General features: G+C 45.4%; 1 protein-coding gene across 1 annotated transcript in view; it reads right to left on the bottom strand.

Annotated features, from left to right (window-relative positions):
• Positions 1-822: 822 nt before the first annotated feature.
• Positions 823-24010, bottom strand: part of ANTXR2 (ANTXR cell adhesion molecule 2) — a 117221-nt gene continuing 94033 nt past the window's right edge. Inside the window, exon 17 of the mRNA XM_051619199.1 lies at positions 823-2765. Coding sequence (XP_051475159.1) covers positions 2727-2765 — 39 coding nt within the window. The 3' untranslated portion in view covers positions 823-2726. The remainder of the gene's footprint in view (positions 2766-24010) is intronic.

Below are 24010 nucleotides of genomic sequence, written 5' to 3'. Positions count from 1 at the left end.
TATCAGCCACTCTGTGAGAAATTGTGTGTTCCACAGTTTTTAATGAGTGTGGATAGACAGCTAGAGAGGACAAAGGTTTATTAGTGGATTTCCCTTTCTGTGGCTCTGTTTGTTACAGATACTCTTTGAGAGACAGCAGATACATGGGAAGGAAAAAATCCTATTCATCTGCATGTTTTCCTGTTATGCAACATGCTGCTCAAAATGCAAGCTGACAATTCCAGCAATACCTCCAGAGCATTGCTGGGTTTACATTGAAAATGGAGGGAAAGAAGTAAAATGGAGCAAAGTTTATTTTAACTTGGTGTCTGATGAGATCAGTGCTTCTGCCTATACCCCTTCAGGACCTTGAGGAGCAGTGCAGAACCTCACCTGCAAGCAAACCTAGTTGATCTGGAGAGTGCACAGAGGCACTGAAATAAGGCACAGCCTTGTTGATGGTTGGGCTTTGTGGGTAAAATGAGGCTTGTGTAGGCAGCTGAGCTAGAACATCCCCAGCCAAAGGCCAGCAGTATGGAAGCTGTGATGATGTTGGGTACAGAAATGACCAGATAGATGTCTCTGGGTGCTCCGTGGCTCCGTTGAGGTGACTGATGGTACCTAGTGTAGGAGTCAGTGTCTGGCAGGTCCTTGGGAGAGGTGGAGCAGTCGGAGCCCCCAGGTTAGGCTGAGGCAGGCGTCTCGGTGTGCCACGAGGGGCCACAGGAAGGTGGGCTGCTCTGTGGAGCTGCTGCCAAGGGTGACCATGTAGCTGGCAGAGTGAAGGTGTAAGCTGTGCAAAGGATGGAATGCTAGGGGGGGAGGAGAAGAAGAAGGAAATAATCACCGAAACTTAGATAATTTTATTTATAGTCTAATGTGCACACATGGCTGTTGATTATGAGGTTACCAGTGACATAAATAAACTCAAGCAAAAGATGTAAGCGAGTGGATATATGTAAAGGCTTCTTTGGGCAGTGCCACAAATTTGGACATCGACCAAGAGAATTATTTATGTCCCTTGCAATTTCAATGAAGAGCACAAAGGAGATAATTAGACCAGGATGCTTCGCGTTGCTCTTTCCATCTTGCGCACGCCTGTGCCCACCAAATGTGAAATGTTCGCCTTTTCCCCTCCAACGTGATGGTTGTTGAACTTATTTTTAGTGTCATTTGATAAGCCTCCCTGCTCGCAGAGAGACATCCCACTGACCCAGCCACTGGTCATTGTCTATACCAGTTCCCATCAAAGCAGGAGCGCTTTGTCAGGTTTCGACTCGAATATCCATTTTGCATCTGAAGTACAGTATCGAAAGTGACTGGATCATTTGAGCCTTTTTCTTCAGCTGCTCCCTCCTTCCTCCCCCACAGTGCTTCCGCTCACGCTAACATAATTTGGCATCGTCGACGTGACACGACACTGGTTTTTCTAAAAAATTATAATTCATAGATTGTCAATGTTTGGTGAGGGCCGGCGCTCCCATAAATTTAATTTCTAAATTGATGGAAGGAGGTCTTTTTCCACTGCTGAATCTTAACCAATGCTTGGTGCCCCCTCGAAAACTGAGTAATGCACATACAGTAATAGGTCATTCAATGTCAAAAGGCATAAAAAAGATGAGCAAAATCTTCACAGGCTGCTGCTTGCTGTTGCCTTTAATTATATTAATTAAACTTTGAAATTCTCATGCAAAGAGAGTTGCTGGCTTGTGACGCTGAAGAGCCCTTGGAGATCTGGGGGGGAAGAAGAACCCTGAGATGCCAGCTTAGTGGCTACTGGTTTTTTTTTTAGCTATTAAAAAAAAATACACAAACCCCAAACCAAACACATGAGCCTGCTACTGCTAGGTATGCTTATAGATGATGATGTTTTCTGCGCTGCTGAGCTCCGAATGCAGAAAAGGGGAAAAATCCACCAGCCCACCAGCCACAGTGTCAAGGTCTTGAAGCATCAGTCCCTCAAACTCCGCTCAAGATCTCTGGTTACAGGCTGTCTTCCCGTGGAATAACGCTCTATTAATTTTCTTCCTGTCCCGGGTGCATAATGAAAGAAAGGTGTCTTCAAAAACCAAAGGGCAAAGTCTTGCTCGCTACCAAGACCTTGAGGCATCCTGTCGACGTTTTGTCATGCGTGTGCACTTCTCAGTGCTGGGATCACAGGATTTTCAGTCAGAAGGTTCCTGTAAGGCACGAGGCGATGGGAGATGCGCGAGGGGTTTGTGATCTGACGTCGCTGTGAGGCACTTGGCTCCTGCGTTTGCTGAGCCTGGTGGGAATTTTTATCCTCTTGCCTTTGGCTAGCAGTTCCTGTTCAAATAACACGTGCCACCTCTGCCTCCGAGAAACTGCATCTCCACTAAAAGCACATTATGTCCTGAGAATTTGTAGTCCTTAAAAAAAAAAACAACAAACAACAAATAAAACGAACCAGAAAATAACAAAAACATAGAAAAAACATTCTCATCTTTGGTTTCTCTGCTCTCCCTTTTGCGTTCTGTTAAAGCTAAGGCGTGCAAGTCAATGCTGCTCTTCTTGTCACTGCTGCAAATCTCAGAGCACCGACACACTGGGGTGAAATGCAGGAGCTTGGCACAGCAGGGCTGGCCCCCGGGAGCGGGGAGTGCAGAAACCTGCTGAGTTCAGGCTTGAAGATGGTCCAAGAAATGCGAGGAAATGCTCAGTTCTCTCTGCTTGGCTGAAGAGTGGCAACGTGGCTATCTTGCCTCCTGGTATCCTCCTCTTCCCCTCTACTGAGATTGAACTCGGGTGAAGTTGATACATCGTCCCTGAGGGAGGGAAAAGAGAGAAGCTCTTATTGGTGGAGTAATAAGTGCAACCAAGATTTTCAAATGCTCAATGTTAGATGCTAGAAGGCGACTGCAATTTAAATTCAGATGTTTGGGAACGTTAACATACCCATGCAAAACCTTTTAAGAATTAATGGAAATTACCCAGAGTGCATTTGACTTACAAATCTGTGATGTTAGGAGAGCAGCAATGACACAGAAGACACGTTTTGAATGCTCTCTGGCCTTCTCTGAGGATAATTTACAAATTCTCAGTAACTGCAGTGAGCAAACTTGAAGCGAGCTGAACATGGTCAAGGAAGATCACGGCAAAGACAGATGCTCCCCATGGATCACCCCCAAGCCAAATCCTTGTGCTGTGCAGTGCAGATAGACGTGACTGTCAGTTAGCAGAGCTGCTGATGATTTGAAATCATATTTTATTAGCAATAACCCAAACTCTGCATCTATAAACTCTGCTCTTATGTGCTTTAAAATCAGCACGCACCAAAAGGAAAAGTGGTTTCTCTTGGTGTCACACCCGAGTAAACACCATTCTCCCATAAATGAGCCCAGATCAATCTTGCCATCCTTTCATGTAGCTGAGTGACACAAAGGCCCTCACACAAACCATGAGCCCTTTTTACTCATTTGGGATAAGCCCCAAAAAATGCCAGTCACCACTTGGAGCTGATTTAAACACCCAAACTCTAAACTGGCCGTGGGTTGGTGATGTCAGGTGTGCATTCAGCAAAGCAGCTCTCTGGGCACAGCAGTGGTGCCTTTCCTTTCTGTGGTGGGAGAAGCCAGTTACAGTGGAGCCTTTGCTTAGGACTTCTCCCTCCCTGGAGCCAGTTGTTCTTCCAGGTATCACCTGGAAGCATTACACCCTTGCCTGAAAAGGCAGGCTGTACTTTTAGCGTATGCCAGGCAGTGTCGTGTGTTCTGGCACGAGGGCCTTTGTTAATTACAGTCTGTCTGCTTGCCTGGGCCCTGTAACACAAAATCCTGCACCAGGCAGTCCCATGTGGAGCCACTGGTGACCGTGGAATGGGCTGCAGCAGCCTGTGACCAGTGGCCACCTCCAGGCTGGAGGAGATCTTCAGAGGTGGGATGGGGTGCAGGTCTCACAGTTTAGGGGGACTTCACAGGAAAGCTTCCTCAAAAGCAAAAAAAAGCAGAGTGTTTTCTGTCCCCTGCAGTTCCTACCTGAGGACTTAGAAATTGCCAAGTCTACAGAGCAATTTATAACAGAGCTGTAAAAGATGGTGCCAAGTAAACTTGTGCTAGTTTTGGAACAGGCAGCTGTGCTTACGCCTTGAATCCTCACTTCTTTTTAAAGAAGCATGGTTGGGGGAAAACTACTGCTTTCTTCTTAAACCTTGGAGATTATGGCATTAAAAATGAAATTAGCACTGAATTTCACATTCCTGTCATATTTTTATTTTGATCTAAACATTTTACTGGTTAACAGGGAGGGTGATTGCACACAGTGTCATTTGGTGTTGCTCAAGCAAGTCTCAGCTCACACCTGCCCTTGGCTGGCACAAAAGGAGGGACATTCTCATCAGGGGATATTTTCTCTATGCTCTTCTAATTATTTTACTTCTGTCAACTGTGTAATAAATACAAAACTGGTGAATAGGTGGGTACAGTAATTGTAATAACTTCTAGTTGCTACCACCTGTGTTATAAATGCCAAGAGATGTGGAGCAATCAATCAGGAGTGCAAAGAGATTCCTTTAAAGGCAAAGTATAATAGGATGTCTTCATGCACCTTTCAGTTTGCTTGGTTTGTTTGTTACTGTTGTTGCTGGTTCTTAATTAAGCATATCAAAATGAATTCCGTGGTTGAAGCTAAGTATTTCTGGAGCATAAAATCCAGAAATGCTGTGCAACCCCAGCACTTCTGGCGACAGAGCTAATGTTAAAGAAACACTGACAGCGAGGATGTTCACATCCAAGTTAATGCCACAATGGAAAGACAAGACTCTGCAAAACACTAGCAGAAAACAGGTACTGGAGGAGTTGCAGCAGGTCCTACCTGGTGTAATTAATATTACAATTTACCAATCAATACAAAATTTCTGCTTTTGTAGCTTTCTCACAGTTCTTTAAAGCTGGCTTACCAGTGCATTCATTCGGGGCAAATTGTTTGACTGTTACATCTTAAGAGTCTGCATTTGGTTTGCATTTATAAGGTGTGTTAGTGGCTCGGTGCTTTACTTGAGGTCTGAAATAATACTGGGAGCAGAAGTAAGTGGTTCTAGGTCTGACTGCACCAAGTCAGGAGTGCAGAGCATGAAGAGGGGCCAGGCATGTTTTCAGCCCTTGACAATGGTTTTAATGTCATTCAAGGGACAAACTACCCCCTAATTCTAAGGAAGATGGTGTTCTGTGGCCCTAGCAAGGATTTCCAGTTGAAGAACCATATCTGGAAAATGAGAACTTCCACCTTCAAATCTGGTTACCAAAGGCAGCGTGGGTTTCCATCTCTGCCTTCACTGGGACCCTCCCAGGTAGGATGAATGTGCTTGTCCCCACAGGCCCCCCCATGAGCTGCCCCAGCAGCAAGGGCTGAGCTGCTCTGCAGTTGGAGCTACCCCTGCTGCTCTGTCCTGGCTGCCCCAGGGCAGGGGAATGCAGCAGGTCTACAGTGCTGGGCCCTGCTCCACTGGCTACACATCTGCTCATAAGTAACCTGCAGTTTTGGAGTGTCCATTGTCTTCTAAAGACTGACCATGAGTGGCAGGTGATCTTTGAACCATATAAGAGGGGAACTGAGGAGGAAAGGGAACATAAACCTGTTCCAAAATAAATTTGGAAAGTGTGAAGCCTTAAAATAAAATGTAAAGGTTATATCTTAGGAGTCACATGGCTAACTTTCACTAGAATTAACAAGACGTTCTGGTCTGTTCTAAACACATCTTCTCTGCCAGCCTCTAGTAAGGGTTAGAAGGTTTTTGGAAGGCACTCCTGTGATACTTCTTCTCCTCCTTTCTGCTTGAGGTGGAGTCACTTCCACTCTGAAGCTACTTGTGGTTATTAAGCCAGTGAGTGTATTTGCTGTATGATCAGATAGTGCAGTGGCTTCTATGAATTGCTGTACTGGCAGCTTCGACTACCTCTTCTTGTTTAAGAAAACTGGAGGATGAGGGATTTCAAATGAAAACAAAGCCTCCCAGAGAAGCAGCCGTTTGGGTCTGCAGTGTGATGCTCAGGAAGGACAGAGCTGAAATCAGGATGCTGGAAAATAGACTGAAAGTGCTAATTAATGCGAAGGTCAGGCCCACTGTAGTGACATGAACAGAACAGCAAACACTGCACGCCAGCAGAGTAGAGAGCAGCTTTTCCGTTTGGGTAATGGGATGTGACAAGGTGCCTGGTTTCACAATACCTACACATGAAATGCATGAAGCAGTAGCTTTCAAGCCAACATAAAGGGCTCTGAGCTCTCACCATGCTTGCGATTTAAGTCTAACTTGCACAATTACCATAGATGCCTTTCAGATTACTATTTCTTAGCAAAAATAGATGCATGTGTATCAGCAAGCCTCTCTTGGTCTGTTTGCCACAGTTGGCTTCATGTACACAACTCTTTTCCCCTAAAAGCTGGCTTAGGGGGTTTTTCCTTCCACGAGGAGTGGTTCCAGACATAACAGGGATAAGGACGTTGCTCCGTAAATGAGCAATTCCCATTATGGTTCCCTGCTCATCTCCCATGGTCTCTGCCTCTTTACTCAAGGGTTCATGGAGAAGGAAGGAGAAAAAGAAGGAATAGTTTGGGGAGCCTGACCATGTAACCCCTCCAACAGGCAGAGAGATCATCACGAACTGGAGAACCTCAAAGCCCCAAATACCAGTGTCACAGTTTGACTCAGGATGGGTAATTGAACTGGCAACCAACACCTCCCTGCCAACCAGGTGGCGAAGGAGAGAGACCTTCCAGATTGAAAACTAAGCTAGACAGCTTTAATTAAACTCTTAATGATAAAAGAAAATATGTACAATAATACAAGGATGTTCAGGAATGTGCAAACCTCTCTTGCCTCCCCCCACCCCCAGCAACTCCCACAGCATCTCCTGAGCTGTGAGCAGTCCTGAAATGTCCCTGGAGAGAGGGCAGAGCAGCCAGGAGCTGAGGGGAGAGTGATGAGGGGCAGGAGCCTGAGGATCAACAGGTATGGATAGATGGTGTGCTCCCTGGCTGCCAGCTATGGATGGGAGAGAAGGGAAGAAGAAAGGAAGTTGTTTTTTCTGATCCCTGACCTTACATGGAGCTAACGTAGACACACGGAATGGAACAGAATACTCAGGTCAATTGTGCTGTCTAGTCCAGTCCTCCCTACAGGAGGGCTACAGATCCAGCTCTTCTGCTCCCTTAGTGTCTGAGGCTGCAGCTTCAACAAGTAGAGCACCTTGGCATCTCAGCAGTATCATAAATATTCCAGCATTATCAGTCCACTAGTTGGAAAACTCGCTACTAGTTAAAAGAGAGCTCACTGAAGGGAAAAATAACCAGTAAAAAGAAAATTGACTTAATCCTGGCTGAAACCAGGACACTCAGCTATCCAAACACTGCCTGTATCAGTAACAGATAAGAACAAATACTCTAAAAATAGTTTTAAGTGAGATTTTAACCCGTTCACATTCTAGATGGGCAGACTGAAGCAGGCAGAAGATAAAAAGACTCATTCTCAGTTCTGTTAAGGATTTACCACTCCGGATCAAACCAATGTGAACTGTAGGTTTTCATCAACTAGAAAACTGAGTTGTGTACAACGTAAACAGTATCACGGTCTTTGTACAGGCTGGTTTTGAGAAAACGAGGCATACTTGTCCAAGTTGCTCCTCTAAATGAATTCAAAACTTCCTATGTAGTGATATCTGTTTGATCATTAAGGCCAGCTTTTAGAAGCAGAATATGAATTTTTTCTTCTGATGCATCTGAACTTTACCAAAAGGAATATCTACTTAAATAGCAGCACTGTTTACCAAACAGTAGGCTCGTCAGTCTATTTTTTTGCCTTCACAATTAAAACATGCTTGTTCTGTGTAACTAATTACACCAGTGAATTACCATCCAGGCAGCATGACCTGCCAGTTTGGTGCATTAATATTACGCTCATGTCCCCGTACTCTATTAAACAATCAATACAACCAATTTGAAATCAGATGTATCTTGCCTTGTAAATTGCTGGATCATAAACCTTAACAATACCAACATGTAGTCAGTATAAAATTGAACTAAATTAGTGGTTTAGGACTAGAGTAATTAAAAAAAAAATGAGTTATGCAAGCCTTCTGTGATCTTTGTGTGGAATATGAGAGTTGTCTCCATGTGCCAGATTCAATAGAAAAAAACCCACCCTTAACTCTTGAAGATGCACCACAGGTACTGCAGAAGAATATGGCAGGTATTTAACAAAAAAAGAAAGAGGAAAGAGAACTGTGGCAGGGGTTTTTGGTTTTGACTTAAGAAGGAACATTTTTATATTACGGCAAATCCATTTCTTAAATTGCTGAATACCTTACTGAATTTAAGCTATGGGGCAACCAAGGTGAAGTCAGCCTTGGCCTTTCTGTACAGATATTCACCATGTAGCAGCTTCCTTGTGATCTCGACAGTCAAGTAGGTGTGTTTTTTCTCTGCTGTGTTTTTTCAAACTGAACTATAGAATTACTGCTCTTTCGGTTACAAGCTGCAAACATGTGCTGCCATGAAACTGTCCTGGTCAGCCATTTGCAACTCTCTGTTGAGTTGGGTTGTTTTCCTCCCCTTGAGCACCACAGCCAGAAGACACACTGCTCAGCAAAAAGAGTTGCAAAACATGCAGGGGGGAGAATGAGAGGCAGTGCTCTCCTGGAAACAACTAATACATTTTTCTAGATCTTACCGAAATGAAATAGATGAAAGGCAACAAAGGCCTAATAGTAGATTTAAAACGAGCAGCAGGAGGATAACTGGCCATCTCAGAAGGTGTGTGCATTGTGTCTGTTTAGGTTAACACCGAAGTCGTGCTGAGGTTGTGGGTTAGCAAAGCTCTTTCCCTCCCTTCCCCCCTTTCCCAGGATGAGGTGGGAGAGCGCTGCAGGGTGGGAAGGGGCTGGGTACCAATGCCAGAGCTGCCTGCTTGGCTGGGGGAGAGTTTTATTGCCTTGAGTCATGTCAGAGTATAATTTTCTCTGTTATTAAGTACCAGCTGAGTGCCTAGAGGTTTTTGGTAAGTGTCTTTTCTTAGTGTATGACATATATGCAAAGGAGAGAGAGCTGCACAGATACATGGGCTCCATTCTTGGTACCTCAGATGTGGACTGTGCTTGCCAGAACAGCAGTCCTCACACTGCTACCTCCAAAGCAGAAATTTGGTAATAAAACTGTTCTTTCTTTTCCTGTGTTTTGTCTGGAACAGTTGTTCCCCTCTGTAATACACAATGTTGTAAAAGAGTGGCTCATTTTGGCCTTCAAGGATCAAGATCATCAAGATCCTCCACTGTTGGCTGAGGTACCAGAGGAATCATGTGCTTCTGCCCCCAGCTGCAGAGCCCCACAAGGAGAACATACCCTTTGGGGATTTGTCATTCAAATGGCACACATGAGCTTTGTGCTCTCCAGCCCAGTTGATCATTGCCCACGCAGCTGTGAGGAAGGAGAGGGGTTCAGAACCACATCACTCCTGAGGCACATATTTAGCAATGTCATTCATGTTGGCCCTGTCTTTGCAGCATTATCAGAGCATCTTTCCTCTCTGTGATGGGTGCTTCCCTGTTAGGTCAGCTTTGTCTTTCCCCAGAAAGCTGTCTGCTGGTGACAGGTCTCCACGACAGTCTGCCAAGACTGCTGGTGCAGTTTGGATCAGCAGAGAAGAATCTGGTTTAACTGAGTCTGGTTTTTTCTTACTCTTACTTTCCCTGTGGCCCAGCCTGCAGTCTGCCTCTTGAGAAGGAATCAAAGTCAGACGTACCAGATTCTTCCCTGTAGTGTTGACAGTAAAGGAGAGGACTGTGTAAACCTATTTGTGGCTAATGCAAGGGAACAGGCAATTTCCTGCTTTCCAAACCTCTTTAGAATCATTAACTCCCAGTACGGAGCTTACCAGGGGCAATGAACTCCTACACATGCTCCTGACCTGCACTCTTGTGCAGTGCTGACAATAAAAGGGCCTTTTCAAGGAATAAAGCAGGCAGGGATTGAAAGCAGGCACTGAGATGCCAGCACTGGCATCACCTTCCTCAAGTGCTGTGACAAACACTGAACAGCAGTGGCTGTTGCCCTCCTGGAAGAATCCTGCTGCCTCCCCTCGTCAGAGCCTGGTCCCACGGAGTGGAACAAGACTTGGGACACACCTGTTTGGCTGGGCAGTCAAACCCCACTGGCTTACAACCCTCAGAAAGGGCAAGCCATGCTCTCCCCTCGCTGCAGCCACCAAAAGCAACGTTAACTGGAGCCAGAGTCACCTTGCCCTGTCTCCCAGGCATTAGCATTCTGCTGGCATTAACATCCATGCCCCTCTTTACTAGCTCCCCTGCTTGGGATGTATTTCACTGCTGGAACCACTATAATCTTATGCTCACCTCATAAATACAAGCTGAAGCATACAACTGAAGTTAAGTTTATATATGCTTTCTTTTTTTTTTTTGTTGGCTTGTTGTGGGGTTTTTTAAGGTAGTTGATTTATATGTTTACTTTGGAGAGGGGTTGCTAACCCACCCCATGTCCTGCACAGCTCTAAGCAGCCTTCAGAGACTTAAACCCACATCTGTCTTTCTCATTCCTGGTCTCTCACCCTTAAAAATCAGATTAAACCCTTGTCCCAGAGACCCGAGAAGTTCAGAACGTTGTAGGAACTTGGAGCTGGCTTTATAGTTCTGCTCACAGGAACCTGCGTGCTCTGTTGCTAAGCTCTTAGTGCTCAAAACCTCATCCTGCAGATGTGGGTTGCTACCAGCATGTTTATTTTATGTAAAGCAAAACCATTTCAAGTTGTCAGTGTTTCCTGTCCTTGCCCATGTTGCCTTATTGCCCACAGAAGACCACCCACAGCAGGTTTCAGTGCCATCCTAATGCAGCACCATTAGGCAGCCACACAAGCTGCAAGTGAAGAAGTCCCAGGTGGCATCCCTGAACCACACCATGCTGGGAGATATTTAGCACCTGGGAAAAGATGTCTTGCAGTGCTGTACACTGCTGGAAGCATCATTTTTCACTGAATAAATCAGCAGTGAATCTCTTAGAGGAATGATCTTGAACTGGTGTTATTGCTACAGAACCCATCACTACTGATGCAGACATCAGGATCATTTCCAGGGCTTTCAAGGATCATTTCAAGGAGCCTTTCTCCCCAGAATTACTCCCCAGATGGCTGAAATGTCACTGACAGATGAGGTAATCTCTGAACCCCAAGAACAACACCGGGCTCAAATTCCTCATAAAGTAACAAGATCATAAAAAGCAAAAAAACACCCCAAAACTACAGATGAATGGTGCTATATTTTTTTTACACTAAGAAGGATTTTTTTTTCACTCTGGCAATTTTTTGCCTGTAACCTGAGCTAAGTGGAAAGCCATATAACTTGTCTATTATCCTCATATTTATCTAATGTAGCCTCCTTAGCACATGTACGTGAACCTCATGATCTTTCCAAGCAATCTAGCAGTCCTGTAGGTCAACTTTAGAAAGTCACATGATCTGGACTTCAAAAACAGAAGCATCACAGTGAAAACTGGCATCACCTGTCTCAAAAAAGACTGCTTTGAGGAGAGTGTGCCAACACAATTGCAGGTGTTTCAGTAGCCAAGTCTGACTTCACAGCCACTTTTCATCCCTTGGCCCTGCTTTATTGTAGGCAAGTAAAGTGAACATGGAGTGAAGTGCAGAAAATGGGGGGCAGGACTTATTCCTGTGAAAAGTTCCTGTCTTTCTGCACCAAATAAGTACTGTGGTTTAGAGTATAGGCCAACAAAACAAAACTGCCGGTTGAGGATTCTAAATAGATATTTTCAAGATGCTAAATATATAAAATGTGTCATGGATAGCCAAGAGTCTGTAGCTGCTGACTCAGATGTCTAAGTATTTCTTACAGGAAAACATGCAGCTCAGTTGTAGCCATCTGCCCCAACTTTTATCTTGATAGAAATATTATGGAGTAAGTATTAATTTGTGGAGAGAATCTGTGTTTTATCTGAAGTGGTTGCAATTCCACAGTTCACTGCTGATGAGCAAAGTTGCTCAGTTCTGGTTTGATGGGGTTTTTTTTCAAGTGCTGGGGATTTAGGCATGTGTTTTGGTAAATCTCCTGTTGACATGGTTTGCTACACGTTGGAGCAAACATTCAGTGATGCAGAGCAAGCATGGGTGTATGAACTGCTGCTGCTGTCATCAGCCAGGGCATGGGGTGAGCTTTGTACACACTTTGCTTAGATCTAACTAAGTATTTGGTGCTCTGCAGTGAGGAGGGGTATCATCTGTCGTGGTTTTTGGATGCCGGTGGCTTTCAGAAAATGCTATTAAAACCAGCTTTTCACCCCACTAACAATGCTTATTTGTAACTGGACATAAGGGCTTTTTTTTGGCACCGTTGCTGCAGAGAATGGTGTCTTTAAAGCCCACGTTTGCCAGTGGTGTAACCATGTGAAACCCAGGACTGGAGAGATTTTGTAGCTCGGTATGCTGTGTGGCACTGAAAGGACCAAGGCTCCTGGTACTTGAGGGCAAAGATGCTGGGCTAAGCTGTTTTCCCACCTTTGAAATTCCCAGTAACTTCTGAAGAGTAATCTGAAGCTCCATCCAGATTGGACTCCTACTCCAGTCCAACAGGAGCAGCACTTGCAGCACCTGCAGCTCCTGGCTTGTGTCAGCACAGAGCCGTGGTCTGCGGGGCGGCCACTGGTGTGAGCGAGCACAGCAGCTGCAGTTACCCTTGTATCAGTGCTCCCCTTGGGTCTGGGTGCCAGCTACAGGCAGCCATGCCCCAGGGGGCAGCTCCTGCCCTGACTGGTTTTCAGAGAAGGACAAGAGGGCAGAGGTGTGCAGGCAGCCACGGGAAGGAAAGGAAACAAGAGCTCAACCAGCGTCAGCGCTGGCCATCCTGCCTAGCCAGGTTTTGGTCATGAAGAAGGGAGACATGCATCTTCCTTTGCCAACTTTTCTGTGACTGCTTTATTCAGCAGTTCTCCAAATAAACTACTGCCTTGAAAAAGAGTGGTTGTGACAAGCTGCCTCTCCTGCGAGTTGGCCTCCCAGGTCTGGGAGAAGAGAGCGCGACGCGCTGCTGAGCCGGCTGGGCGGGCCTTAGGGGAGAATAAAACTGCATGCATTTGTAGCATCTGCTTCAAAAGGAGGTTGTGGCAAATATTTTATTCAGCAGAGCTGGAGGTCTCCTGTCTCTAGAGGGCAGGAGTTTGTTGTTTTCCTCATACAAGACAAGCATTGCTTATGCAAAATGTGGAAATGGCCTGGAGAGTCCCTGTGTTTCTACCACAGCTCCTTTGGAGCGAGGGCCCCAGCACACTCCCCATCTGACCCCTGGGCAGTGAGCCTCCCCCTCTCCTGCAGTGCTTCTGCCTCCCTGGAAATACAGCACAGCCTGGCACGGTTTGACCCTGTTTCCTGAAGGACACAGTCTTGTTTTCCCATTGCAAGCACCTGCCAATGGAGGGCTCTTCTCCTTCGGAGCTAATTACGCTTTGGAAGGCAGACCGAGCTTCTTCCCACCGCCTGAGGGAAAGTGATCTCTGTCCTGGCAGCCATCCCAGCACACACCTAGCCCTGTGCTGACACTCGCTCACATGGGCACAATAATCAGGACAGCTCTTCTCCCGTCATCACCAGAGTGACACACTGAGCTGTCCCTGGAAGAGCTCCCTCTCCTCGGGTGGGATCGTGACACTCATTTCCAGGTGAAGCTTCTGAGAGCTGATTTCCGTGGCAGGGTGGGGTGCTGGAGAACAGGAGAGAGGTTTTGCCCGAGAAGTTTCCTGGCTCTTTGAACTCTTCTGAAACTTTCTGGGATGAACCTTGTCAGGAGCAAGTATCACTGGGGACCCCATTTATGTTGTTGGGAGGACTCCAGCCAAACTGACAGGAGGCTTGATCTTTAGTGCCAAACAGTTTCCTCGTGTTAGCATCTTAAGTGACTCCTCAAGCCCTCTACATCATTTTTAGGAAGAAAGGAAAGAGGACATGCTACTAGATCCATCACATTTCAAGCCCTGTAAAATCAGTAACAGAGCCAAATTCGAAACCTATTAAAACCAATAAACATCAAAACCTGGCACTCTGGGATCATTTTCATTTAAAAAGGCAAAGAATATCAGAAAGTTACAGTTCCTGGAGATGGCATCTCTGAAGCAAAAGTCAAACACCTGCATTATTCTTCCTTCCTCCCCTCTATGTGACTGCTCAAAGTGAGAAGAATGCAATTTATCTTTCTCTGAAATCAGAGGTAACAACAGGTAAACCAGAACTGTCAGAAGAACCATTCTCTTCAAACTCCTTTTCTCCCCCATCATGAGTTCAACTCAGGAAAGTCCCTTTCAAGCTTCTCCTAAAATCTCCTTCCTTTAGGAATACTTCCCAGTCTCCCTTTCTTGATGGACTTCTCTAACCCTGGCTTTTCTGGAGAGATGTTGTCGTCTTCAAATGGCTCATATATTTAAGAAGCAGATGCTCTACAGCTGTATAGTCCATAAGTCATCCCAGACTCATGTTCTCAGCTAGTAACAGAGCAATAACATAGGATTCAAACCCCAGCCAAAAACTTGGCCCATTTGATTTTACAGTATCTGGCTGGCATGTGATAATTACTTACACAGAGAGAGGTCACCCCGATTACACAGTGTTTAGGATGCTGTGTAAATTAGTTAAAAGTCACTATCATACAGTTATTATGAGGAAAAAAATCCACTTAAGAAATTGTGTGTGAAAAAGTGAATCTATTTGAAGATCTAGAGAGGGTTTAAGTGGGTTCCCTTAGGGGGAAGGCTGGAGAGGCCCCAGTGCAGCAGGAGGGTGCAACTCTACCCCAGCTGTGAGGGCTGAGCTGGAGGTGGCTGTGCTGGGCAGGAAGCCCCAGATGAACCGTGCTCTGCCACTCCAGCTCCTGCACACACACGCTGCATGTGGCAGCCCTCTAGGTGCCACTGTGATCCCAGTGTCACTGCGAGCCAAGCCTTTACAGCAGGCCTGATCCTTCCCACTGACAATGCATTAAGCATTCATGACACTGACCACTGGGCCCAGTAAAGAATGCGGATGCCAGGGTGTTTCCCCACCCCCTCAACCCTTGTAGTTTCCCCTGGACAGGGAGTACACATGTAGTCAACTCTCCTTCCTGCAGACAGAACCCTGCAGCACATCCTCAGGGTTTTGTTTTCATTCAAATGGATTAGTAATCCTAAATTTCACAGATATTTGGACATTCCTCCCCCCGCGAAAGAGACCATTCTCTGTTCCGGGCGCTGTTAGAAGTGACAGCTCCTGCATATCCTCTATCTTGGACCAAGGCCCATATTCTCCCTGAAAGCCAAACCCTCAATGCCACGCCAGAATTAAAACGACCACAGGATGTATTTTCTCCTGCGGCCTGCGCCACGTCTGACACAGACCTTCTGGATGATGAGAGAGGAGAATCTATGAAGCTGTCTGATTTACGGTCATACACATCTCTTGTCAGTCTGCCCTGCTCGCAGCGTGCTAAGATGTCTATTAATTGTGTGTCAGGCATATATCACACGGTGCTAATTTATTACTATTGTTCCTAGCACGACTGCTGGTTGAAGCCCTCGCCACTGACCCGTGACCCGTTGTACTCTGGGAACACTGAAGAAGAGGTTGCTGTGACAAGTCTGTTAGGACAACACTCCCTGATTTAGTAGCTGGGGACCAAGATGAAATGCCAATATGCATTTGCACATCTGCCTAGCATTCGAATGAGGAGTTCGTGCCTCTGGCCAGGAACACAACCCGTTACAAGCCAGGGCTTCGTGTCTGACCCCCTTGCACACAAAATTAAAGCCTGATCTGCTGCTTGGGCACGAGAGAGCGCAGAGAGAGACGCTGCTGCGGGTCGCTCTGGTGAGCTGCAGCTCCTGGTAGCAGGCAGAGGTCAGAGCAGCCCTGGAACAACAACACAGCTCTTGCTGATGGCCCATGAGAAGCAGCCAGGAGCCAGAAGAGGAAGAGAGGAGTCTGAGTTCCCCTCACACAAGAAGTCATTCTAGCAAGGCAGACCGGGTGGGTAGCACACATGCAGCAGGTTTCTGTAGTAATTCTTTGCCAAGAGGTCTGTGATTTAGGAAGACTTTTTATGGATTACCTTGCCAGCTAGCAGGACTCTCCTGATTTCTTACTAGCAAGGCATTTGTTAACAGTTGACTTAGAGGCACTAGAGTCACAGCTACCAGTTTCTGTTAATTTTGTAGGCACTGCTTCTGATCTCACGTGTCTTCCTGAAAAATGAGGAATCGTTCCTTTAAAGTCAGGAACGTAAAGCTTGTGGAAATGAGATTAGAGGCTGGTCCTCAGATTGTATTGTGACAGTGTGGTGTCTATCACAGGCTCCTTTTCGGGACTACCAAGCAGTTGGCCCATCACAAGTGGTGCTGGCAGCCTCTAGGATGTGTGCCCTGCAAAGAGATACTGCTTGAGTCCTGCAGCAGTTGCATTCTTTTCCTTCCTTGTGGACTGGGCTGCGTGGGGTGAGGTTTGTGTTCCCTGAAATACTTTCTCCTATTGGAAATCACAGCTATAGATGTGCACAGTGGAGACATCTAGAAGCTAGAAATGTCCCATGGGGACACAGTCAAATTGCATTTCTTCTCTTCCCTGTATGTTCTTCCTAAATGTACATTACCAGCTACTCCTGGAAAAAGGATTTGGTATGGATCTTTTTTATGCTCTGAATTTTGAGGAAGGATAGGGTATTTGTGGTCTACAGAGCTCCTACCCATGTGGGATTTGCTTCTGTTGCTGCCAAGACACTGTCTAGATAACTCAACCTCTGTGCTGCCCATCTTTCCTCTCAGGAATTCTCCTGAGAAACATGGGGGAAGGGTACGTGGTGCTGGGTTTTGTTCCATTTTTCAGTTTCCACTTTTCCCTTTCTCCCCTCTTGTACTTTGATCAGTATGAATTGTATAATGAGTTCGGGTTTTGGTGAGGCTTTATTATACGTATGCCCAGAGATCTTGATATTAAGTGCATTTTATAAATTAATAAATAAATATGCTCATTTGTTGTGCAATTTCTATTGTTGATTTGGGAACAGTAAGCTCTTGCAAATCTCAGCTTTCACCTTGCCAATCATTGTATTCCTGTAAGTGCACTGCAGTTATTTGGAACCTTTTCTGGGTTGGTGTTGGCATCCTTTTGCTAGATTACATTTATGCATTAGTACCATCTGTGCCTGCTGTACCTTCTGTGAGTTAGCTCTGGCCAAATGACTGGCATATATCTGGAAGTGCACTAAAAAAAGGGGGGGAAAAAAAAAGAAAAAAAAGAAGAAGGAGGGGGGGAGGAAGACAGCCAGTAAGGATGGTACCAGGAGCTTCATGCTTATTGCTGGCACTAATGGGTCTCAGTGAGGAAGAGCACAAACACCTGCACTGAGGTCCCTCATTTCAACTGCTGGTGACATCTGCTGTGTCCTTTCTGAGCCTTTCTCTCTAAATCAGCCTGTTGTGGTATTCAAATAAGTTCTCCCTACCTTTGTGTTCTAAAGGAAAGACAAACTAGTGAGACTTAAGAGCAAAACCTGCTGCAGCTGGAGGGACAGTTCTGGATTGGTGATGGTCTTTTTCCATTGCATCTTGTTACAGCTTGGTCAGAGAGGGTTTGGCCTGAGTGATGCCTTTAATGTGTCAGCTAGTATTGAAGGTTATTTACAATATTGATTGTGTATAGAAATGCAGATGTTGCCAGGCTGGGATTATCATTTTGCTTTCTATTCAGAGTCATCTGCTGGTCAAAAACACTTAGGTGTGAAATAGCCTTTTGCCATTTCTTTCCTACAAATAAAGGGAGGGGTGAGCATTTTCTTCTGTTGCTGGTTTTTAAATATCTGGCTTCTTGTTCACGATAATAACCAAAAAGTGCTCCCTGTTCAAAAGCAGAGAACTGATCACACAGCAGCATGGTCACCTCCTTTGAGGATTACTGAGAAATGGGATTTTTGCATAGGCTGAAGCTTTGCTACTGTCCATCTCACAGAAGCAAGCTGTACAGCACTGGTGTGCTTCTGTAGCTGGTCAGGGACCAGAGCTGGTCTCCACCTCCTACCTTGTCCTGCCTTGCCTTCCTACTGCCCCATGAAAAATACTGTGTGTTTCCCAGCTTGACATACCTTAGAGAAAAGGCACACAAGCTGCTGGCAGAGGGGCTGAGAATCACAGAATCATACAGTGGTTAAGGTTGGAAGGGACCTTAAGGATCATCAGGTTCCAACCTCTCTGCTGTGAGCAGGGACACTTCACACTGCACAAAAGCTGCACAAAGCCTCATCCAACCTGGCCTTAAACACCTCCAAGAAGCCACCTCTGAGATGAACACGTTTCCTACCAAGGGAGATGAAGGACTTTTTGTTGGGTTTGCCTGGGCAGTGCCAAAGCTGATGGAACTCACTTGAAGTGGAAGCACCTCCTGAAATTAGGATGACCTTAGACTCTCTAAGCAAGGACAGATATTGGGGTACTGGCAGTTGTACTTGCATGCTGTTTGATGCACAGTCTGTTCATAGTGTACTTTCACTGAGACCTGATCTTGCAGAGTAGAGCTTGTGATTTCTATGTCTCCTTCAGGGGTGTCTCCTCTGCCAGTTCCTGCTGCTCAGGTGTTCTGCGTTTGTGGGGCAGGTGTCCTAGTGTGGGATTACAAGTTGCATCCTTTCACCAAAGATCTCTTTGGTAAAGGCAGTTTAGAGTTAAACTAATGGCATTATCATCACTTGTAAGGCCTGCCTTTTGGGGTGGTATCACCGTGGCACTTACAGACTCTGGTCCATAAGAGCAGGCTCTCAGCCAGCCCAGCCACTGCACGCCAGCAGTGTTGAGGGCAGGTCCTGCTGCACCAGGGGTACCTGGCTGGACTCAGGCCTCTTTCCCACCCTGTGAGGCACCAGTGCCCAGGCCAGCCTGCTGATGGGTGGCACAGAAGGTGGCACAGCCACAGCAGATGCTCTTGGTCTGTGGCATCAAGGCCAGTTTTTCAGGCGTGCTCTTCCAGGCACACCAAGCTGATCTGTTCCCCCAAAATACTTGGCGTTCTCTTCTTTACACCTTGTGCCACCTTCAACACTCTGCCTTCAGGTTTACATCAGCAAGTATAAGAGAAGAACTAGAGCTACTTTTATAAAGATATATATAACAAATACTTTTTTCTTTCTTTTTTTTTTTTTCCTGACTGACCACTTTCACACTGTGGAATCTTCTCTACTAAGAATGTGATATTTGCAATTCAAGATTTGCTTTTCCTTTCTTTCCATATGTTCTGTGTTAAACATATGCTGTACTTTGTATTTAAAAACTTAGCAGCAGACTGTAAAAAATAGCCTGCACCACAAAAATATGTTTGCTTCATTATCAAGAGCTTCTGGGGTTTTGTTTTTTTTTTTTAACACATGGGGGGGGAAACACCCTTGAGGACAATTTCAGAATGTGAGACTTAACTTTTAAGAGCTGTGGAGAGAGTGAACATCTGGTTCTTCATTTGCAGCATATATAAGGCTTGTCAGAGCTCAGAGCTATGCATTGCCACGTGGAGGTGGTGATGGAGTTGTCAGTGTTGTAATTAAAGAAGGAAGCCCCTGCACTTACTTTAGGATTTGGCCTTTCAGTACTTGGGTAATACTTAAACTGGTCCCTATAGAAAAACCTCACTGATACAAATGAAAAATGACCAGCCTCTGGCATCTCTGTAGGTTCCTGCCTTCTGACCTGAAAGAGCTTCTCTCTGACTTCCCTGTCTGGGACTGCACAGGATGTCCCTGCAGATCTGCTCTGCAGGCAGCAGCACCTGTGGCTTACCTGGTGCTGGCAGTGCCACCCCAGGCACAGCCTGATCACAGCCTGGCAAGGTCCCTGCCATGCTGAAAGATGAAGCAACCTGCTGCCAACTGTTTTCTGTCTGCCACCGTTAGTACTATAAGCTTAGCCTGTGGCTTTGGACTGGGGAGGGGACAGGGGAATGACAACAGTAACTTCACCAGGAGCCAGATCAGCATCCGTCCCCAGCTGTGTCCGTGCCCTGAGCCAGTTCCCTCTGTCCCTGTGGCTGAGCTGCTCCATTAGCCTGGGAATGGGAGAAGGTTCACGGAGGGCCTGGCTCCTGCCAGGGGAAGTGCAGGGGAAGAGCAGGGGAGCTTCTTCCTACAACAACCACAGGGCACTGAGGAGACCACTCTGTGAAGAAGTGTGTTGCCAGATCCCCTCCCTCCTGCAGCTCAGAGCTTTGCAGAGCTCCTCAGCAGCACAGGTGAGGTGAGCTCTGCTTGCTTGGAGCTTGTTCCCTGCTCCCTGCATGGAGACACACTCAGAAGTGCCAGCAAGAGAAGGAGGGAAAAGTTCTAAGAGATTTTGAAGAAATTACAATCATCCTCAGAGCTGATTTCAAGGTTGCTGCCTACAGTGCTCAACTTTCTTGGTTGGTAAAAAGAAAATTAACAATCACTGTAAAAAGATCCTTATCCAAGAGCAGGGAGATGTATGCTTAAATCACCATAAGATTTTAAAATCCTGTGACAAATCTAACTGGTGAATTTAGCAAAGGAAATGAGCTTTGTCATTTGTTATATAAAAATGAAGTTATGTGGCTGTTGCTATGGTGACACCTTGTTGATGATACAGCAGAGTAAACTGTGAACATTTGCTGCCTGAGAGCGCTTCAAAGTAGATACTTTTTTCCCCCCATTATTTGAGGTCTTTTTCATTATTGTTTAATTTGCTGTTTGGGAGGGGAGGAGAAAATGCCCAGTCATCCTCTAGCTAGGTATGAATATTTTAAACTTTATGAAATCACTGGTAATTTAGAACTTGTCTCTGAAATTACCTGGTAAATGACCACAGCAACATTTAGAAGTAAAAAGCAATGAGGTGTGCACAATTACCTTCCAAAGCTGGAGACACACATATACTTAAGCATGAATTAATTATAATACAGGTGGATTGGTGCCTTTTAAAAATCCTGTAACTGATCAGGATGACAGCTCTTTCCATTTGAAACCATAAAAAACCAAAAGCCTACATTGTTAAATTATAAAATTATAAATAAAAGTTCTCTTGCAAAATTATAGGTTTAATTATTGTAATTAGTTCCATCCTTCAAATTCTATTTTCAAGCAAGTGTAGTTACATTAGGAAAGACAGCTTTGTGAACCACCTTAAAATGGTTTACATATATCTAGCTGCAGTTAATAAAGGATTGATTTAAGCTAAATTCTTTTTAAAATTGTAAAAATGACCCAGGCATTTTGGTAACTGGTCTTGTACCAGCTGTAATAGAATTTAATCAAGTCATCTATCACTTGCATATGTGAGACCTTAATAAAATCAAGAGCCCTATTTAGACTCACTTTGCTTGTCTAAAAATGTTTGCTTCTAGTGATCCCTTTGCAAACCAACTGAGGTTTCAAAGTTTTTGCATTACATCGAGCATACAAGTAACAAAAAATCACAGCCTGCTGTTGTCACTTAGGGCTGGATTAAGAAAACACCCTGCTGGCATTATTCCTTCTTGGATGAGAACTGTACAGCTTGGCTGCAGCTGAATACTGGTACATCATCTTACTTGCTGTAACGGACAAATTAACAGCCCAGGTTTTTGTTCCCATCATCTTCTAGAGGTGTAAACTCTGCAAACAGTATGAACAAAATACTTCAGCAAAACAGAATAGAAGCTGCCATCAATGAGGTGGTTTTTTATCCTCGACTGATCCTGTTGGAATCAGTGGGGCTACATTAAGACACCATTAATACAGGAAGGTATGCAAAAGATTGTCAGTGTCATATAACACCTCATTAAAACGTGAGATGTAAAGACACAGGAACATTTTCTTAGGAAATACAACCATAAAATCTATCAAAACAATTAAAAAACAACCCCAAACCCAACCTCCCTCCCCAAAAATAAACCAAAAACCGACATGAGAAGTTGGAATGTCATCAGTCTCTGTACTGAATCAAATCTGATTTCAAAGCAAAGTGTTTCAAACTGCAGGCTTCCTGCAGGGCTTGCAACCCAGCTATCACAGCATTATAAATTAATGCAAAAGATGCAAAAAAGGCCCCTCAAGTAGAAAACGTCAACACGCAAATGTTAAGCAAGAGATTTACAGAAGAACTTGAAAGTCTCCAAATCCCACTGAAATGCTTTTACATCCTGTAAACTCCTTTGAAAATCACAGTCCATCGCTGGGCCCACAGCCCTGCCATAGCTGGGTTTCCTGGTTGGAAGCACCTTCTCCCCCTGGCTGGACTTTTCTCCCAAGTGAATAATGGCAGGACAGAGGAAATGGCCTGAAGCTGCACCAGGGGAGGTTTAGACTGGAGATTAGAAAGAGTTTCTTTACCCAAAGAGAGGTTGGACAGTGGAACAGGCTGCCCAGGGAGGTGGTGGAGCCACCATCCCTGGAAGTGTTTAAAAGGAATGTAGATATAGTGCTTAGGGACAGGATTTAAGCACTGAAGGGGTAAATTAGGTTATGGTAGGGGGATCGAGGTTATGGCTGGACTTGATGGTCTTCAAGGTCCCTTCCAATCAGGATGATTCTGAGATTCTATTCTATGATTCTGTGACTGAATGTACAGGGACAGCCACTTCTCCACACGAGCCCGCGGGACTGTACGTCCGTGGAGCTTGGGGCACAGACTCTGATAGAAAACGGGGTGGGAGTTGGACCAGAATCATTCCCTCCCCCCCCTCACCTCCCCATTCATGAGAGGGTACAGCAGAGGTCTGGGGTCAGCACGTGATGGTCTGCAGTACCCATGCACAGGAGGGTGGGTTCAGGACAGAGTGTCAGCCTTGACTGGAGTGAGCTGTCAGAGCAGAGATGGGCTGGCATGTTGGAAAGTCTGCCACTTGGACACTAAAACTACCACGTGCCAGATCTCTCTCTCTCCCAAAGGACAGGAGAGAATGAACTCCAGTGATGAGGTTAATGTGGAAAGAAGTGGTTGTAGTTATGACTACAAGAGACCAGTGTGTTTGTTTTTTAAAAAGAAGCTGCTCAGGAAACAGCTGATTCAAGCAAAGGGAGTACCTCATGTTTCCATAGGACAAGGCACGTGCACTTAGGAGGTTTGAGTTTCTTCCTAAGACTCATGAGTGAAGGTTTCATTGGTAACATTTTATAAACACTGAGGAAGCTGCAGAAGTTAGTTTCTGTAACAAACAGGAATCAATGCAGTTGCATGACAGAGGGAATGTTGGAATTGAACCGGGATTGAAATCCTACCCACACATGACACAACCAGATAAAAAGCTTTGGCTGACTCCAGACCTTTGAAGGCTGAAAGGTAGGAAAGTTTCCACCCTGCAGATACCTACATGAGATCAGCTGTAGTCTCCCCAAAAAGAGCCAGCTTAAAAATGTGCAGAAGTTTTAGGCCTGGAAGAGGCTGGTTGAAGCAAGAGTAAAATGAATCGGTAAGGTTTAAAGAAGAACCAAGAAAAAATCCCTTCACTTCTAAAAGTTATGGATAGACACTTCACTGATGGCCACATTTGATATTTTGGGAGAGCTGAGTACAAACTTGCCATTTGCCTGGGGAAAACCCTGTAATCTGTTTAACATTTGCTGGGGTGAAATAGGAGCAGGAAGAAGTGACACATCTGGGGAAGCACGGGGAGGTGCAGTTGAGCTCATCCTTTCCACCAGACCTCTTTAAGATTGTAGTTGGGTCTGCAAAGCCAGGACAGACATCTGTAGTGCACCGTGGGCCAAATCCAACACTGTGGGACAGACATCTGTAGTGCACATGGGCCAAATCCATTTTACTGTGATTTATTGTTTTCGATGGCAGCGGTGCTTTATTATAGGCATCAAAAATTCATTGCTGCACTGTGTCATCTCCTGGTGTCTTGCTCAATAAGAACCGTAGAAGCCAGGTGTGAAATTAGCACCAGAAGACACTGAAGAAAAACATTTATGTGAATTACTGAGTTTTCCTGTACAACAGGAATTACTGTTGTGATCTTTACTCTGCTAAGAGCCCGGGTAAGAAGCTGACTAGAAACCTGATGGAGCTGATG

The sequence above is a fragment of the Apus apus genome, chromosome 4, assembly GCF_020740795.1.
Source record: "Apus apus isolate bApuApu2 chromosome 4, bApuApu2.pri.cur, whole genome shotgun sequence".
Classification (NCBI taxonomy): Eukaryota; Metazoa; Chordata; class Aves; order Apodiformes; family Apodidae; genus Apus; species Apus apus.
This window is presented reverse-complemented; position numbering and strand designations above follow the sequence as displayed.